Source organism: Rhinoraja longicauda, chromosome 22 (assembly GCF_053455715.1).
Source record: "Rhinoraja longicauda isolate Sanriku21f chromosome 22, sRhiLon1.1, whole genome shotgun sequence".
NCBI classification, from domain to species: domain Eukaryota; kingdom Metazoa; phylum Chordata; class Chondrichthyes; order Rajiformes; family Arhynchobatidae; genus Rhinoraja; species Rhinoraja longicauda.
In genome coordinates, this window is record NC_135974.1 from 13,904,472 (window position 1) to 13,924,326 (window position 19,855).

The 19,855-nt window shown below is 43.6% G+C and overlaps 2 protein-coding genes across 5 annotated transcripts in view; one reads left to right on the forward strand and one right to left on the reverse strand.

Moving 5' to 3' along the window:
* Positions 1–13,142, reverse strand: part of cyld2 (cylindromatosis (turban tumor syndrome) 2) — a 30,916-nt gene extending 17,774 nt beyond the window's left edge. Inside the window, exons 1-6 of one of the 4 annotated variants that reach the window (XM_078418763.1) lie at positions 13,058–13,142; positions 10,159–10,597; positions 7,827–7,923; positions 5,347–5,672; positions 2,966–3,131; positions 1,739–1,880 (exon numbers count right to left, since the gene is read on the reverse strand). In XM_078418763.1, coding sequence (XP_078274889.1) covers positions 1,739–1,880; positions 2,966–3,131; positions 5,347–5,672; positions 7,827–7,923; positions 10,159–10,563 — 1,136 coding nt within the window. In that variant the 5' untranslated portion in view covers positions 10,564–10,597; positions 13,058–13,142. The other 3 variants (XM_078418760.1, XM_078418761.1, XM_078418762.1) reach the window with 3 other exon arrangements.
* A 407-nt stretch (positions 13,143–13,549) lies between these two features.
* Positions 13,550–19,855, forward strand: part of ggt7 (gamma-glutamyltransferase 7) — a 50,652-nt gene continuing 44,346 nt past the window's right edge. Inside the window, exon 1 of the mRNA XM_078418765.1 lies at positions 13,550–13,596. The gene's annotated coding sequence lies outside the window, so the exon portion shown is untranslated. The remainder of the gene's footprint in view (positions 13,597–19,855) is intronic.

Sequence of the window (19,855 nt, forward strand, 5' to 3'; positions counted from 1 at the left end):
CCACGCCCTCATCTTTATCATGGATGTCCAGTCACTCTACACCTCCATCCTCCACCAGGAAGGTCTTAAAGCCAACCATTTCTTCTTCGATTGCAGAATCAGCCAATTTCCATCTCCTAATATTCTTCTCCACCTAGCAGAGCTGGTCCTCACCCTCAACTTCTCCTTTGACTCTTCCCACTTCCTCCAAATCCAAGACGTAGCTATGGGCACTCGCATAGGCTCCAGCTATGCCTGCCTATTTGTAGGGTACGTCGAACAATCACTGTTCCAGGCGCACACTGGCCCTATCCCTGAACTCTACCTCCGCTGCATTGACGACTGCAACGGTGCTGCCTCCTGCACACATGCAGAACTCACTGACTTCATCAACTTCACGACTAATTTCCATCCTGCACTCAAATTCACTTGGACCATCTCCGACATCTCCTTACTGATTCTGGATCTCACCCTCTCCATCACAGGAGACAGACTATTGACCAACATCTACAACAAACCTACTGACTCCCATAGCTACCTAGACTACACTTCGTCCCACCCACAGCTATCTAGGATACACGTTTTCCCACCCTGCTTCCTGTAAAGACTCTATCCCCTACTCCCAATTCTTCCGTCTACGCTGCATCTGTGCCCAGGATGAGGTTTTCCCATACTAGATCATCGGAGATGTCCTCATTCTTAAGGAAACGGGGGTTCCCCTCTTCCATTATAGATGAGGCTCTCACAAGGGTTCTCCTCGATATCCTGCAGCTCCCCTCTTACTCCCCCTCCCCCCATTTGTAACAAGGACAGAGTCCCCCTTGTCCTCACCTTCCATCCCATCAGCCATCGCATACGGAATATAATCCTCCAACACTTTCGCCACCTCCTACGGGATCCCACTACGGGCTACATCTTCCGATCTCCACCCCTTTCTACTTTCCTCAGAGAACGTTCCCTCCGCAATTCCCTGGTTAACTCATCCCATCCCACCCAAAGCACCCCCTCCCCAGGTACTTTCCCCTGCAACCACAGGAGATACAACACCTGTCCCTTTACCTCCCCCCTTGACTCCATCCAAGGACCCCGACAGTCTTTTCAGGAGAGGCAGAGGTTCAACCTGCCAACCTCATCTACTGTATCCGCTGTTCCAGGTGTCAACTTCTGTACATCGGCGAGACCAAGTGCAGGCTTGGCGATCGTTCCGCTGAACACCTCCGCTCGGTCCGCTCAACCTACCTGATCTCCTGGTTGCTCAGCACTTTAACTCCCCCTCCCATTCCCAATCTGACCTGGGCCTCCTCCATTGTCAGAGTGAAGCCCAGTGCAAATTGGAGGAACAGCACCTTATTTTTCACTTGGGTAGCTTACACCCCAGCGGTACGAACATTGACCTCTAACTTCAAATTGCCCTTACTTTCCCTCTCTCTCCATCCCCTCACCCTTCCCAGTTCTCCCGCCAGTCTTTCTGTCTCCGACTACATTCCAACTCTGTCCCACCCACTCCCATGACATCAGTCTGAAGAAGGGTCTCGACCCGAAACGTCACCCCTTCCTTCTCTCCAGAGATGCTGCCTATCCTGTTGAGTTACTCGAGCATTTTGTGTCTACCACTTTTAATCGTGAACTGCCTATCCTAAATTGTTACGGTACAACTGTCCAACAGCATAGAAAAATGGCACCGCACAACATCAGTGCTTTCGCAAGAACAGAGGCGGCACATAACAACCAATTCAAAACCTAGGAACGGGAGCCAAACCTGAAAATTGTAGAGTCCAAGTAACAAGAATTGTAATGTCCCTGAATTCCTCTCATTCTCCCTTCCATCAACTGCTGCACCTCATCCTCACGTACTGGAGGAACATCCTCTTCCATGGTCTGATCATCTGCAATCATTTTCTCTTGTAAATTGAAACAACCAAAATTAATATTTTTAGTTCTCACATATTAAATTCATAATCCAGTAAATTGAATGCAATTCCAAGGCCAAAAGTCTTAACATCATGCAGCACCGAAAAAAAATGCATTTAAAAAAAAAGTGCTGATTAATTTTTAGCGCCACAACATAAAACATAACATACAATCCCGGACTTCCAATAAGCACAGCAAGCCTTCGTTTTAAAGGAGTAAAACTAATGATCATTCTTTTTGCAACCCCAAACTCATACTAAATATACAGTATCTCAATTACAATCGTGGACGTTTCTGCTTCATAGAATGGATATTTAGGGGGTGTCAAGTGCTAAAACCGGGTTTTCTGCTGCTCTACTGGTTTTACTTTAGACTTGAGATACAGCACAGCAATAGGCCCTTTGGCCCAACAAGTCCATGCCAGCCAGGGATCACCCCATACACAAGCACTATCCTACACACACTGCACAATTTACAGAAGCCAAATAACCTACAAACATGTATGTCTTCGGAGTGTGGGAGGAAACCGGAGTACGCAGAGAAAACCCACGCAGTCACAGGGAGAACGTACAAACTCCGCACAGACAGCACCTGTAGTCAGGGTTGAACTTGGGTCTCTGGCACTTTAAGTCAGCAACTCTACCGCTGTGCCACTTATTACAGAAAGTACTCAGAACATTCATTAACAGGAGTGGCACAGTAGCTCAGCTGGTAGAACCACTGCAGCATTGCATCAGAGATACAGGTTCGATCCTGATCTCAGGTGCAGCCTATGTGTAGAACCTGCACGTTCTCCCTGTGCCACGTGGGTCTCCTTCGGGTGCTCCAGTTTCCTCCCGCATCCCAAAGACATGCGAGTTTGGCCTCTGTAAATTGCCCCCAGAGTGCAGGGAGTGGATGAGAGAAAATGGGATGACAAAGTGGTGAATGTGTGATCGGTGGGCCAAAGGGCCTGTTTCCATGCTGTTTCTCTACACTAAACATTTGCTTTATTCTAGCCAAAAGGCAATAAAATATTTCAGAGCACACAGAGTCTGAGAAAATGTCTCAAAAAAGCAAAGAACAGCAATTTTACCTGGTGCATAAATTGGGGTTGTGTGCACATTCTTCAGTTCACGTGTGAGAAAACGTGCATCTGGTTTACAGTTTCTAAGCAGTATAAATAATGCTTTGTTCTTTTCACATACAAAATATCGCCTTTTCTCAAATGTGCCATCAGTTGCAGTTTTCAGCTCATTGTCCTAGAAATTATTTAAAAAGAAACATTAGCTTCACATTTGTCTAAATTTGCTCATCAATAAACTACCTACCCCTGGCTTAAAAATATCCAAAGATATTGCTGCCATTGCCCTTTGAGGAAGAGTGCCAAAGCCTCACTACCCTCAGAAAAAGAATTGATCTCATCTTAGTTTAGTTTATTATTGTCCTGGGTACCAGGATACAGTGAAAGGCTTTTGTTTGTGTGCTATCCAGACAAACGATACATGAATACAATCAATTCATCCACAGGGTACAGATAAAGGGTACATTTACTGCAAAGATATAACATTAAAGTCCAAAAAAAGAAAGTTCAAAGGTCTCCAATTGGACAGATGGGAGGGCAGGACTGCACTCTAGCTGATGAGATAACTGCAGATGCTGGTACAAATCGAAGGTATTTATTCACAAAATGCTGGAGTAACTCAGCAGGTCAGGCAGCATCTCAGGAGAGAAGGAATGGGTGACGTTTCGGGTCGAGACCCTTCTTCAGACAGTCTGAAGAAGGGTCTCGACCCGAAACGTCGCCCATTCCTTCTCTCCTGAGATGCTGCCTGACCTGCTGAGTTACTCCAGCATTTTGTGAATAAATACTTTCTAGCTGATGAGAGGACTGTTCAGTTGCCGGATAACAGCTGTGAAGAAACTGTTTCTGAATCTGGAGATATGTATGTTCAAAAGTCTGAAGCCCCTGCCTGATGGGAGGGGGTAGAATAGGGAGTGACCAGGATGAGTGGTCTTTGATAAAGGTGGCGGCCTTGCGAGGCAGCATAAAGTATAGATGAAGTCAATGGAAGGGTGGCTATTTTGTGAGATCTGTCTTAAATGGAGGTCCACTTAAGGAGGACCACTTATTCTGAAAGAGATCTCTACTTCCAGATTCTCCAAGAAGAAATGTATCTTCAACACCCACCACATGAAGACCTGTCACAATCTTATCTGCACACTGTGGATGAACTTGATTGTATTCATGTATAGTCTTTGATTTGATTTTATCATCACTCCGACACAGGGCAATAATAAACTAAACTTACATCCTATCTTTGTCCCGCCCCCCTCCCGTGACATCAGTCTGAAAAGGGTCTCGACTCGAAACGTCACCCATTCCTTCTCTCCCAAGATGCTGCATGACCCGCTGAGTTACTCCAGCATTGTGTGTCTACCTTCAATTTTAACCAGTATCTGCAGGTTTTTTTCCTAAACATAAATCCCGTTTAGGCAGTTACAAGCCTAAAATATGCAACCTTTCTTTAGACATCAACCAATCCACTCCAGTATCTTCTTTAGTTTAGTGATACTGTGCGGAAACAGGTCCTTCAGCCCACCGAGTCCACGCCGACCAGCGATCCCCGCACACTTACACTATTCTACACATACCAGGAACAATTTACAATTATACCAAGCCAATTCTGTCATGCTTCCATAAGGATTTCACTGATTATACTAACCAATCACCGCAAAATACTTCCGAGCGGCTTCCTCAGATAAAGCACAAAGGGTCCACTCATTTCCTTTGCATAGAAAAAAAGGAATACAGCAGCCGTTGATGATTGAAGAGGTTTGGTATGTCCACGAATAATCTCTTGAACGTCTATTAGTTATTAAACTATTTTGCTAGGGCAGTTTACAACCCTGCGGTATAAATATTGTTTTCTCTAATTCCATGGCCCTTGTAGCCCTACTAAACTAGTCATCCTGCGAGTTCCGCTGTTTGCATCCATTTATCCCCTCATTATCACCTCTTCCACAGCCAACAATCGACCACTGTGAGCTCCCCCTTTCCTTGGTCATCGGTGCCGACTCTGGTTTGTTCTGAACTTCTTCATGCCTCTAGTTTCCCGCTCCCCTATCAGTCTGAAGGGTCTCAACCCAAAATGTCACCTATTCCTTTTCTCCAGAGATGCTGCCTGACCTGCTGAGTTACTCCAGTATTTTGGGTCTATATTTGATAACACTTGTTAACTTTTATAACTCCAGGGACTAAATTTTGTCTTCTCCGTATTAACCTTTATTTATATGCTGTAACTGTAATTCCTTTTTTTGCACAATCCGCAGGCATTGCCACTTTCATTTCACTGCACATCGTGTATGTGCATGTGACAAATAAACTTGACTTGACTTGTCAAGAAGCATCTGACATACTTAGAAATATTTATCCAATCATGCAGGTCAGAAAACCAAAGCCAATACAAACCTTACCAATTCAATTCCTACCATCCTTTGCATTATTCCTTCTGGTATTCCAATCCATCTAATAACTCCATGGACAAGATTGCTTTTTAATTGTACTTCAACCATTGACCCAACCTCAAGAGCAGGATTCTCACATCCCTCAAAAGGATCAGGGCTGGTTGGAGTCAGAGCTTTAGAAATGTGTTTAGAAGAGTTCTTCCCATGGTCCGGAATGGAAGCAGAGACAAATGACTTTGGAACTTCATTTGATTGTTCCATTCCCTTTCTTTTCGAAGATGTACTAATATTTTGGGATGGATCTTCCAATAGATGTGTGCTCCCATTTTTTGCATCTGCTAAAACAGTAAGACAACAAGGTTAAACCACAGAAATATTTCATGTTTATGGCATAAATATCACACAGAATAAAAAATATCTCCACATGAACAACCTACACCAACATATTAACTCAGATACTGAATACGAGTTTATCTTCCCCTTATCCCAGAAATTATTGGGTTAACATAAGAGTAGATGATTGCTTTTGGCCTATACCTGCTGGAGTTTGAAAGGTGAGGGAGTATCTCACCAAAACCTACAAAATAATAAAAGGCCGAGATAGTGGATGTGGAGAGTATGTTTGCAGTAGTGGGTGAGTCTAGGGCCAGAATAAAAAGTACCTCTAGACTAGAGATGAGGAGGAATTTCTTTAGCCAGAGAGTGGGGCATCTGTGGAATTCATTGCCGCAGACAATGAAGGCCAAATCGTTGGGTATTTTTAATGCAGAGAATGATAGGTTCTTCATTAGTAAAGGTGTCAAATGTTATGGGGAGAAGGCAGGAGAATGGGGTTGAGAGGGGAAAAATAGATCAACCATGATCAAATAATGGAGCTAACTCAATGGGCTGAGTGGTCTAATTCTAGCTTCTGGACTCTATCTGACATGAAGAAACTTTAAATGGCAATGTCTTGTATCAAAGGTAAAAATTATCTCTCGCACCATCACCACTTCAAAAGCAACCAAAATCTAAACAAAAAATAATGCGGTTGAAAGATGTGTCTCTCATGAAATCACTGAGCTATCTGCATGTCAGTCCCAGTGAGTATTGTCAGAAGAAATAAAACACTGTACAAATTCCTTGGGGAATGGGTTTTCAAATTGGCCTCCCAAGGCAATTTTAGAAAGTTCAAACATTTGCTTTAATAGAAAAAATACCTGCCTGGGTTGGAAAAAAAAGACCATTTTGATCATTCCAATTACTAATAATAATCTTATCCCAATAAATCAAAAGCAAAAGAGGGAGACTGATGCTTGGCATCAAATAGTCACTTCAGATTGCAGAGGTAGTTGTGGTTCATTTTAGTTTTAAGTGAAAAAACAATTAAAAAATATGTTAGGGCAGTGCTTTTCTTGATAAAAAGGAGCCAGTATGAAATACTGCTCCTTGCTATAGCTATCAGAATCAGAATTACCTTTATTGTCATCCAAAAAAAACAAGTCTTTTGGACGAGATTTCGTCACCCACAGTCCAACAGTAAGAGCAATAAAATAAGCAATTACACAACCACAAACCAACACAAAACAAAAAAGAAACATCCATCACATATTATCTATAATAGATCATCCTCTATAAGTTGCTATGGCTCTTTAAGGGCCTGACTTGTCTGAAGAAGCATCCCTTCCCCAGATGCTGCCTGACCCGCTGAGTTCTCCGGCACTTTGTGCTTTGCTTCACATTTTTTATGGTTGTTTTCTAAACCCTTCGCCGTTCCACATTTCATAATATCCTCCAGCCCTCTCAAAATCTCTAGCCTCTTCATCATCAACAAATTCAATGATACCTTCGGCTGTTAACGGGTTATCTCTAGCATTGCTCCAAATTTAGTTTAGTGTATTGTTGTCACATGTACCGAGGTACAGTGAAATGCATGCTAACCAGTCAGCCAAAAGACGATATGGGATTACAATCAAGTTGTGTACTGTGTACAGATACACGATAAATGGAATAGCGTTTAGTACAAGATAAAGTCCAGTAAAGTCTGAGTAAAGTGGGTCTCCGATGAGATACATAGTAATTCAGGACTGCTCTCTCGTTGTTTGATAGGATGGTTCAGTTGCCTGATAACTGCTGGGAAGAAACTGTCCCTGAATCTGAATGTGTGCGTTTTCACATCTCTGTACCTCTCGACTGATGGGAGAGGGGAGAAGAGGGAGGGGTAAGACTGATCCTTGATTATGCTGGTGGCCTTGCCAAAACAGCATGAAGTGTAGATGGAAGCAATGGAAGGGAGGTTAGTTTGTGTAATAGTCTGATCTGTGTCGATAATTCTCCACAAAATATTCCAAGCATTTCCCAGGTGTTACACAAAAATAAATTGTTGCCAATGAAACATAACATGTCAGGCACAGAATATCAATGCACTCCCATTACAACTACCTCTGCAATCTGGTTTATGCAGAAAAGAAGCAAGCTTGAAACTACCACTGTACAATTTAATTTCTTACCAAATGGTTCTACTTCAGTGTTGCTGACCTGAATGATTTCTCTTGCATTAACCATAATGCATTGATCACCTTTCTTCCAACTTGGCCTTTTGTCGTCCTACATTGAAATTGGGGTGAGAAAGGTGCAGAGAAAACATTTGAAGTGAGGCAACATGCGAGTCAGTGAAGCTTTAACAAGAAGAGCTCTACATAGTCACTTCCAAGTATTTCTTGCAAAATCTGAAGCAAATTAGCGATGAAGTAAAAACAAAGTACAAGAATGCTCAGCAAGTCAGGAAGCATCCGTGCAAAGAAATAAGATAAGTCGATGTACTGCTGACGGATCATTAACCTGAAACATGAAATTATTTTCTTCAGCACAGATGCCCCGCTCAGTATTTGCAGCTCTGTGTTTGAATTTCAAATTTCCACTTTTAAACTTCATGATGAAATATACACACAAAATAAATTTACACCAAGTAACAGGATTCTTTCTTTTTTATTTTGTTATGTAGACTCCAGAGCTTAATGCTACCCATAGGCAAACAACAGCTCTTGGGGCACAATTTATCTAGTTACCTTATACACTCCAGACCAAATTACTCAGCCTGCCAGATAATAACTTGCCTCCATAGCTTTTTATTATGCTTTAAAACTTATTCCACTCTGCCCTCAATCAAGGGTGATCTGTTTTTTTTTCCTCAACCCCATTCTCATCTCTTCTCCCTCTAAACTTTAATGCCTTTTACTAATCAAGAACCTATCAATTTCCACTTAAATACCCAATGACCTCCTCCAGTTGTCTGTGGTAATGAATTCCACAGATTCACCACCCTCTGGCTAAAGAAATTCCTCAAAATATCCATTCTAAAGGTGTGTCTTTTTATTCGAATGCTGTGCCCCCCTGTCCTCGAGTCTTCCACTACCAGGAAACATCTTCTCTAAATTCACTCTATTTAGGCCTGGTTCATGAATAATTATATTATTCTGGTTCATTGAAATCTGATATTAATGTATACATAAAACCTGCATTAATCCAAAGGATCAGAATTGCTCCACTTGACACAAAACAATGACAAACTAGAGAAAAGTAAGATGATCCCCGATGCTGTTAGATAGTCCTTCTAGGCTGTGTTTTACACAAGCATCCAAATAAAAAGGTAAAACTGATACAAAGCTGTAAGTTCATGAAGTCAAAATGCTGATTGCTGGACAAAAGACGATTAGCCATGGAAACGTAAGAGACTGCGGTTGCTGGAATCTAGAGCAAAATACAAAGTGCTGGAAGAGTTCAGTAGGTCAAGCAGCATCTGTGGAGGGAACAGAACTTCCACTCTTCCCTCATCCCCATCCTCCACTACAGTCAAGCTCCCCCCCACCAGAACAATCAGTCTGAAGAAAGGACCCGACTTGAAATGTCTGCCCATTCCCTGCACAGATGCCACCTGACCCGCTGAGTTCCTGCAACATTTTGTGTTTTGCAACCATACGTTCTCACAAAGCCCACTTCCCAGAATCACATCCAGAGGGGAGGGTCTCTGATTATGCTACCAGCAACAATAAAGACTCACACAGCCCTGGCCAAACTCTCATCTCACTCCTGCCATCAGGAAGGTGGTATCAGAGCCTTAAAACTGTAACGTCCAGGTTCAGCTTCTTCCCGACAACCATTTGGCTATTAATCAACCTCCAAATAAGTTCTATAAGAAAATAACTGCAGATGCTGGTACAAATCGATTTATTCACAAAATGCTGGAGTAACTCAGCAGGTCAGGCAGCATCTCGGGAGAGAAGGAATGGGTGACGTTTCGGGTCGAGACCCTTCTTCAGGTCTGAAGAAGGGTCTCGACCCGAAACGTCACCCATTCCTTCTCTCCCGAGATGCTGCCTGACCTGCTGAGTTACTCCAGCATTTTGTGAATAAATCCAAATAAGTTCTGACCTACATAGACTTTGGGGCTTTCTTTTGTGTTTGCACTATTGTTTGTCTGTCTGTCTATCTATATATATATATATTTATTTTTTTAATATATAATTATATATATATATATATATATATACACTGAACATTATTTGTTCTATATTATTTTTTCAATGTCTTTGCACTACTGTTTGTTTTATCCATACATACATGTACACACTGATTTTTTTTTGTTCAATGTTTGTACTATGTTTATATATCCGTGGTGCTGCTGCAAGTGAGAATTTCATTGTTCTGTTTCGAGACAGATGACAATACAACACTCTTGACATTTTCCAAACTGGTAAGTGCCCGATGGTTCTTTACAATTCGGCATTGTAAATGCCATTTACAAACTGAACCCACAATATGTTCTGGTCATTTGCTGCTTACCATCAAGCTTACTCGAAACAATGTTCCATATAGATCCAATTCTTTTTTTCTCCGGGTATCTTCAATATTTTTGACAATTCCAACCTCGTTGTTCTTTCGTAGTTGAACTACGTCATTGATTTGGACTCTAGAAATGGATCTGAAGAGCGTTTTGTCCTTAAAGAGCTCACATCGATGCGAACAATCCTGGATATCAATAAGTAGCTCCACTTCTTCCTTACTGATTTTTGAATAATTTCCTGGTTGCAACTTTACCATTTGCTTGCAGTGTTCCACAGTTGCAGACGTTTCCCCAGGTCTTGTGCAGTTGAAATATCCCAAAGACCCTCGCTGGACCTTTCTTCCATGTGAAGTAAAATCTTTTAACACAATATAATAGCATTTATCATTTTCAATTCCACCCATTCTTTCCGTGGGGAAACCAAGGCAAGGTTAGAACCTGAAAGGGATCAGATCAATGGTAAATTTTAGAAGAGAAGACACAAATGATAAATTAATTTAGACACAAAGGATAAATATAAGATCATTATATTTCTGGACAATAGGATTAATTGCACTATCACACAATCCAGGCTCCCCACCATTGACCATCTATACTTCATGCCATCTTGGGAAAGTAGCCAACATAATAAAACATCTTTCCCATCCCAGTCATTCCTTCTTCTCCTTGCTTCCATCGGGCAGAAGATACAGAAGCTTGGAAGCGCACACCACCAGACACAGAAACAGCTTTTTTCCCTCTGTTATCAAGCTTCTGAATGGTCCTTCCATAAGCTAGGGCATTATCCAATTCTCTTTTACCTCATTGCAAACATTGGACTTTATCACTGGAACTGTTGCGCTACAATGCTGAGAGCTATATTCTGAACTCTATCTTTTCTTTCACTTTACCTATTGAATTTGAGTTTGACTCGACGGGTCTCGTGTAAAGCAACGATCCAGACCAGCCTACATAAAGACAAACTGAATGATGCAGTTTTAAGTAAGATAGGTAAATGCTCGCTACCTTAGGAGGGTCCGTCCTTAATTTCCCTCCACAGGTGCTGCCCAATCCATTGAGTCACTTCAGTACTGTGATTTGTTCAAGATTCCAGTATCTACAGTTCCTTTTGCATCCATTTTATTGCTCCACTGCAAAATCTCCTCAAAGTATGCCTGTTTTTAAGTTCTACTTTCTCTGAATCTCTCCACAGATGCTGCCTGACCCACCATGTTCTTCCAGTACTTTGTGTTTTATTCAAGATTCCAACATCTGTAGTTCCTTACATCTCCAGCATCTATGGAAGAGTTCCTCCAACAATCTGGACTTTTTTTGCTCAGGCTTGTTGTTGTTAATGACATTCTCCAGCATTTTGTTTTTTTTGGTCAAGAACCAAACACCTGCAGTTCCTGATGTCTCCAGCACCTGTAGAGGACTGAGTTCCTCCAGTATTGTTTATTTTTGTTCAAGATCCGAGTATCTGCAGTTCCTTGTAATACAATATAATACAATATACCTTTATTGTCATTGTACAGGGGTACAACGAGATTGGGAATGCACCTTCCATACAATGCAATAAATTAATTAGTTAATCAATATAAATTTATACAACCCAGTGAAACAAAATTAGAAACAGTTTTAAAACAGTATAAAGTTCAAGTAGGGTCTGTGCCGGTTTACTGTGCGATGTGACCATCTGGCTCAGCAGGACCGGTTCATAGCAGCTATGGCCCTGGGGATGAAGCTGTTCCTGAGTCTGGAGGTGGGGCGTAGAAGGCCTTGTAGCGTCTGACCGATGGTAGAATTTCCAACAGACTATTGCTGGGGTGTGAGAAGTCTTTGTGGATGCTGGTGGCTTTTCTGAGGCATCGTGTGTTGCAGATGTCCACCAAGGCTGGTAACTGTGTTCCGATGGTCTTCTGGGCTCTATGGACTACCCGCTGAAGAGCTCTCCTCTCTGCCTCCGTGCAGCTGAGGTACCACACAGGGATGCCATACGTTAGGAAGCTCTCTATGGTGCAGCGGTAGAAGGTCGTCAGCAGCTGTTGGGGCAGACCAGACTTTTTCAGTGTTCTTAGGTAGAACAGTCGTCTGCAAACTTGACAATGGTGTTGGTGTCGAATGCAGGAACACGGTTGTGTGTGAATAGGGAGTAGAGCACGGGGCTCAAAACACAGCCCTGTGGTGTGCCGGTACTCAGGGTGATAGTGGAGGACAGGTGCGGACCCATTCTCACTGCCTGCGGTCGTTCCATCAAGAAGTCCAGGATCCAGTCGCATAACGACGAGCTGAGGCCCAGCTGGAGGAGTTTGGTGATGAGCTTGGTGGGGATGACCATGTTGAAGGCAGACTATAGTCAATGAATAGCATCCTCACGTACATGTCCTGTCTCTCCAGGTGAGTCAGGACAGTGTGAAGAGCCAGAGAGATGGCATTCTCTGTGGATCTATTTGCCCGGTATGCAAATTGATGCGAGTCGTCCAGTGAGGCAGGAATGCTGGATTTGATGTGTGAGAGGACCAGCCTTTCAAAGCACTTCATGACTATAGGAGTTACGGCAACTGGACGGTAGCCACCAGCATCTGTAGAGGACTGAGTTCCTGCAACATTGTTTTTTAATTATCTCAGGATCCCAGCATCTCCAGGGCTTGGTTCGCACACAGTGGGCCTGGGGCGGGATGGGATGGGATGGGCAGAGCGGCCGCAGGCCCATGAACACCGGGAATGCGGTGCGCCGGGCCCTGGTCCTTGCACCTGCCTGCACTTCACCCCGGCCGGGGTTTATTCGGTGTCTGGGCTGCTGTTACAGCCGCTGTCTCGACCTCGCTCGCTGCATCCCCGCTGCTGTTCAAGTCCACAGACCGAGTACGCGGGAGCGTTTCCCGGCCGCTGTTGCATCTCAACCTGGGACATACTCACCCCATCCCGCTGCCGCCGCCGATCACGACGTCTGCGCCGCTGCCGCCGGTCACTGCGTCTGCGCCGCCGGTCACTACGTCTGCGCCGCTCTCCAGACCAGCCACTGCGCCTGCGCCGCTCTCCAGACCAGCCATTGCGCCTGCGCCGCTCTCCAGACCAGCCACTGCGCCTGCGCCGCTCTCCAGACCAGCCACTGCGCCTGCGCCGCTCTCCAGACCAGACACTGCGCCTGCGCCGCTCTCCAGACCAGCCACTGCGCCTGCGCCGCTCTCCAGACCAGCCACTGCGCGTGCGCCGCTCTCCAGACCAGCCACTGCGCCTGCGCCGCTCTCCAGACCAGCCACTGCGCCTGCGCCGCTCTCCAGACCAGCCACTGCGCCCGCGCCATCGCCCGTCCACGTCATTCATGCATCAGGCACAACGCATGCGCATCGCCCCTATCACGTGGGCCGCGCTCCAGCTCACTGAGTCACAGACACAAGATGGACCACTCCGTCCAGATCGCCCACTGAAGTGTAGTACGCAAAGGAGCCATTTTAGTAAGCAAAACCCGCCGATCGCCATGGGGCATGCCTCTCGTAGAGTAATCAGTGTTGTGGGGGAACAGTATGTGTGATGACACCATTAAAATGCAGAAAATATTTCATCTATCAACTCACATTTTTTTGTTATTTTTATTTTTTAATGTTTTCCCCCCGTTTAATTTCTCTGAAGGGTCTCGACCCGAAACGTCAGCCATTCCTTCTCTCCAGAGATGTTGCCTGACCCGCTGAGTTACTCCAACATTTTGTGATACCTTATTATTTCTTACTGTTTCTGCCCATTTCTCTCCCATCCTTCCTCCCCAGCCCCCTCTTTTGTGCAGTTTCTCTTGTATATATGCGTGTGTGTTTGTGGGTGAGAGGCAAGATAGAGATAAATAGATCTCAAAGTTCCTTCTCATGGATCAGAAGCAACTTTGATTTAAAGCAACGCTCCATTTCTCTCTTCAACTTATTTTTCACATGATGTACATAAACCATAAAGGCGATTCGACCTTTATGGTTTATGTCAAGTCAAGTCGTTTTTATTTGTATAGCACATTTAAAAACATCCCATGTTGACCAAAGTGCTGTACATCAGATCAGGTACTAAGAAACGAACATACAATGGCACACAAACATAACAGCACATACATAAACAGTTCACAGCGCCCCCTCAGAGGGCCTCAAACGCTTGGGAATAGAAGTAGGTTTTGAGCCTGGACTTAAAGGAGTCGATGGAGGGGGCAGTTCTGATCGGGAGAGGGATGCTGTTCCACAATCTAGGAGCTGCAACCGCAAAAGCGCGGTCACCCCTGAGCTTAAGCCTAGACCGCGGGATAGTGAGTAGCCCCAAGTCGGCCAACCTGAGGGACCTGGAGATAGTGGTGGGTTAGAAGATTTTTGATATGTGGGGGGGGGGGGGCAAGCCCGTTTAGGGCTTTGTATGTGAATAGGAGGAGCTTGAAGTTGATTCTGTACTGTACTGGGAGCCAGTGGAGAGAGGCCAGAATCGGGGTGATGTGGTCCCTTTTACGGGTACCCGTCAGGAGTTTTGCTGCGGCGTTTTGGACCAATTGCAGGCGGGACAGGGATGATCGGCTGATCCCAGTGTATAGGGAGTTGCAGTAGTCTAGGCAGGAGGAAATGTATAAACACACATTTTATGCATATGTGTTATGCAGATGCAAAAAAACATATACATAACACATATGCATTTATGTGTGTATATACATGCACTCACACGTCTCGTTTCTTTGTGATTTCTTCTAATTATTTGTTTAGCAACCTTTTTCTTTCAATCTCTATATCTATCTATCTCTCTATATGTATACCATGTGCTGAGAAGTGTGCAATAAAATATATATATATATATATCAGTCATGCACGCACTTCTCAGCACATGGTTCTCCCTATCATGATCACTATTCTCCCACATACATTTCATTAGGGCCAACCCATACATATTCACAATCAGTGACATCAAACTTATTTCCAGAAATCCTAATATTGAGAATAAAATAACTGATCACATGTCAAGATATTTTAAAATTCTATATTAGTGTAATAAAATGTAATGCATACATACACTGATACAGAAGTGCTAGCTTTAGACATGAATAATGTACATTGCTACCATAGTTCAGTTTTGAATTTATCATATAATTGAGGGGGTCGGTGCAATATAGTGCCAACCCTCACTTTTGTGAAAAACGAGTTACATGCATTAACACGATCCTTACCCACTACCCTACAATCTGTAAAAATGTCATATTTAAATTCAACTGATAAGTTGGTCAAATAACTGGCACTTTCTTGTTTTTTTGTGATTTATGGATTTTTCAAATGTGAATATCTCATAACGACATATTTGTGGGTTAGCAGTATATTGCACCAACCCCCTTCAATTTTACATCATTCAAAAATGAACTTCATTAACAAGGATAACACTTTTTATTTCTGTCATTCATGGTAAGTTTTACATCATTTTGTGTGCAAGATATCCAAGGTTGCACTGTTTCGCATATCAGCTAACCAATGAAAAGATCAGGTCCTGATTTGTACCAGCTCTTCACCTCCCCCCCCCTTGTCTGAAGAAGGGTCCCAACCTGAAACAACACCCATGCTTTTTCTCCAGAGATGCTGCCTGACCCGGTGATTTACTCCAACACTGTGTCTATTTGAATTGGCAGCATTTTAATGGCTGTCAATGGTTTTTAACTGTTTTAATTGTTTGCAATTCACATTTTCTTGGCTCTAAGTATTAAGTTAAATGTTTTTTCAATTATATTGTGGATACAGTAGAGATCTATTGTTTGCAAATGCCTAATCTCTGCTTCCATGACTTTTAAAAATAAAAGAAAAAGAGATACTGCTCGTGGAGGTGAAATTAAAATTAACAGAGAAAGCAAAAAAGAACAGTTCATTAAATATGATCAATTGGCCAGATATAGACAGTAGATCTCTAGTGCAAATATTCAATCAGTAACATCCAAAGTTTAAAGATCACGAAGTAGCAACTCTTCAAGAAATAGTTACAAATGTCAACTATCAACTTATCCAAGAAGTTGAACAAAAATAATTGTTTGCAACCATTTTATATATGAAGAAATCGCAGAGAGTTATGAACACTGCCCAGTCTAGCACACAGAATCTGCCTACTAAAATGGCGCCGAAATTTACCCATGACTTACTATGGTTTTTAGAGTCGAGTGGTCTATCGTGCTCCTCTCGTATCTTTGCCGACTCCTGGGGACAAATCTCTGCTGTCGATCATGTCCTTGCCGAGGGCAATTAAGTCACAGCGTGATACAGCGTGGAAACAGGCCCTTCAGCTCAACTTGCCCACACCGGTCAACATGCCCCATCGACATTAGTCCCACCAGCCCGCATTTGGCCCATCTCCCTCTAAACCTGTCCTATCCATGTATCTGTTTAAATGTTTCTTGAACGTTGGGATAGTCCCAGCCTCAACTACCTCCTTGTCAGCTCGTTCCGTACACCCACCACCCCTTGTGTGAAAAAGTTACCCCTCAGATTCTTATTGAATCTTCACCTTAAACTTATGTTCTCTGGTCCTCGATTCACCTAGCTGGGCAAGAGACTGCATCTACTCGATCTATTCCTCATGATTTTATACACTGCTTTACTTGAACAAAAGATTACATTTTCATAATAGTGAAAACATTTTTCATCATAGATTTTTTCTACCCATTCCTCTCTAGAAAGAATTTGCTCCTTTCAACAACAAAGGGGGAGAGAGTTTTAAACCATAATTCATTCAGGTAGTGTTACAATTACAATGCTCTGCTGTGTTGGATCTGCAGCAAAACACAGGCTGCCCGGCCCATCCAGTCCATGTCACTGTTCATGCTCCATCCGCTCCTCCTCAGACTTTTACTTTTGTAAAATATGACACAAAGTGCTGGAGTAACAGCGGGTCAGGTAGAATCTCTGGAGAACATGGATACGTGACATTTCGAATCGGGACCCTTTTTCAGTTACTTTTGTAAATCTATCGTCCCGTATTCGCTTTCCCCACACATTTCTGTCTAGCCTCTGTTAAAGACACCTGGAAGGGCACCCATCAGATTTATCCTGCAAGAATAGAACAAAATGCTTTGATTAAACATGTAGGGAAATTTTATTGTAATTATATAGAGCGTTCATGGGTTTCTCTCGTTGTAACTCTAACACTATATTCTGCGCTCTGATACAATGATGAACCAGTACAAATACCATGAGATTGCACTGGAGTGTTGTGCACAGTTTTGGTCTTGCCTGCAGGATGGACTTGTCATAGAGGGAGAATGACAAAGATTCACAAGAAACGCAAGAGACTGTATTGAATCTGGAGCAAAGCATAAGCTCTGGAAGAACTCAGCATCTGTGAAGGTAGATGGTTGATATTTTGCATTGAGACCCAACATCAGGATTGACAGTAGAGGGGACAGTATCAAGGGGCCTCGTTAGTGCAGTAGGCAGCGTGTCAGTCTCTTAATCTGAAGGTCGTGAGTTTGCTCTTCACACGGGCATTAATTTATCACAGTGCTGCAACGGTAAAGTTTCTGCCTTACAGTACCAGAGACCCAGGTTTGATCCTGACCACGGGTGCTGTCTGAACGGAATTTGTATGTTCTCCCTTTGATTGTGCGGGTTTTCTCCGGGTACTCTGGTTTCCTCCCACACTCCGAAGACTCCAGGTTTGTAGGTTAATTGGCTTCAGTAAAAATTATTCCTAGTGTGCAGAATAGTGCAAGTGTACGGGGTGATTGCTGGTCGGCGCAGACTCGGTGGGTCGAAGAGCCTGTTTCCGCGCTGTATCTCTAAAGTCTAAAGGTAAGATACCAAGAATATAGAAGTGAAAGGGAGGGACGAGACAGATATTGTTAAGTAACATAAGAAAGTGAAGCAACTGGAAGCAGGTAGATTAAATGTGGCAGTTGCCTCCGACCTCACCACATCTGCCTAACTTTCTTATATTTCCACCCATCACCCACCAGTGTCTATCTCAGCACTCCCTCCACCTTTACCTTCCCCACCTGACTCCATTCTCCCTCCAACCCCTCATCTGGATCCACCTAACACCAATTGTAGCAGAGGAGTTACTTGCAAATTTAGATCTTTTCAGTGCTTTCAAAGATGTACTTTTTTTTCTTTATGGGTGTTGATTTTAAATATTAATTACAGCAGATGATTGGGAAAGATATTTATTGGTAGTGCCATGAGGTGCTTCTTTATGAATATATAACTTGTGCTGAATGTTGTCAGTGCAATCTTAAATTGTCCTTGAGAAGATGGTGAGGAACTGCCTCCTTGGACCACTGCAACCTTTCTGATGATGATACATTCCAAAGTGCGCTTGGGGTGAGAGTTCCAGAGTTTAGCCAAAGTGATAATCAAGAACTCTTGACACAAGGAACTGCAGATGCTGGAATCTTAAACAAAACACAAGGCATTGGAGTCACACAGCGGGTTAGGCAGCATTTGTGGAAGAATGGTCAGATGACAGCATCCTTCTTGAGACTGATTGGAGTGGAGAAAGCTGAGAAAGAGAGTGGGGGCCCCGTCCCGCAACATCATCTGTCCATTTCCTCCACGGATGCTGCCTGACTCGCTGACCTCCTCCAGCACTTTGTTTTCGGGTCAGTACCCTTCTTCAGACTGGTGATATATTTCCAAGGCAGGATGGCATGCAGTTTCAAGGCAAACCTGCAGGTGGTGGTGTTCCTATGCAGCTGACATTCTTGGAGCCACAAGGACTGCAGATGCAGGCTTACAACAATAGGGTCACCTATTTATGTTCTCTGAAAAAGGATCCCGACCCGAAATATTCCATTCATATTCTCCAAAGATGCTGCCTGATCTGCTGAGTTACTCCAGCACTTTGTGAGTTTTTTTCTCCGGACGTTCATGGCCTACTTGGAGATGGCCATCTCAGATCAAGAACCATCAACCAGAAGAAGTAGGGTCCCAACCCGAAAAGTCATGTCCATTCCATCCACGGATGATGCCTGACCTGCTGAGTTCTTCTAGCGCTTTTGTGTTTTGAATTAGAATAGCATTAGCATTTTTAAAAGATACAAAGTGCTAGAGTAACTCAGTGGGTCAGGCAGCAATTCTCCGGAGAACGTGAATACGTGATGATTCTGGTTGGGACCCTTCTTCAGACTGATTGTAAATGGGGGTTGAAAGCCCTTCCGGGGATTGGATAGTGGAATGGCTGTGGGTGTGAAGTGAGTCGCTTGCTGCAACATACCCAGCCTCTGACCTGCTCTTACATTGAACATAGACCAGCACGGCACAGGAACAGGCCCTCACTCCACAACATTTGTGCCGAACATGATGCTAAGTTAAACTGGTCTCATCTGCCTGTACATGATCCATATCCCTCTATTCCCTGCACTTCCATGTGTCTACCCAAAGCCTCTTAAAATCCACTATCGTATCTGCCTCCACCACCACCCCTGGCAATGCTTTCCAGGCCCCCAGTACTCTATGTGTAAAAAAAACTTGCCCCATACACCGCCATTAAACCTACCCCCTCTGACGTTATAGCTGTGCCCTCTAATGTTCAACGTTTCCACCCTGGGACAAAAAATGGTTCTGACTGTTTATGCTATCTATGCCTCTCATAATTTTATATACTTCTATCAAGTCTCCCCTCAACCTCCAACGTTCCAAAGAAAACAAGTCTATCCAACCTCTCCCTGGAGCTGAAGCCTTCTAACCCTGACAGCATTCTGGTAAAAATTGTCTTGTGGCAGGTTGATTCATT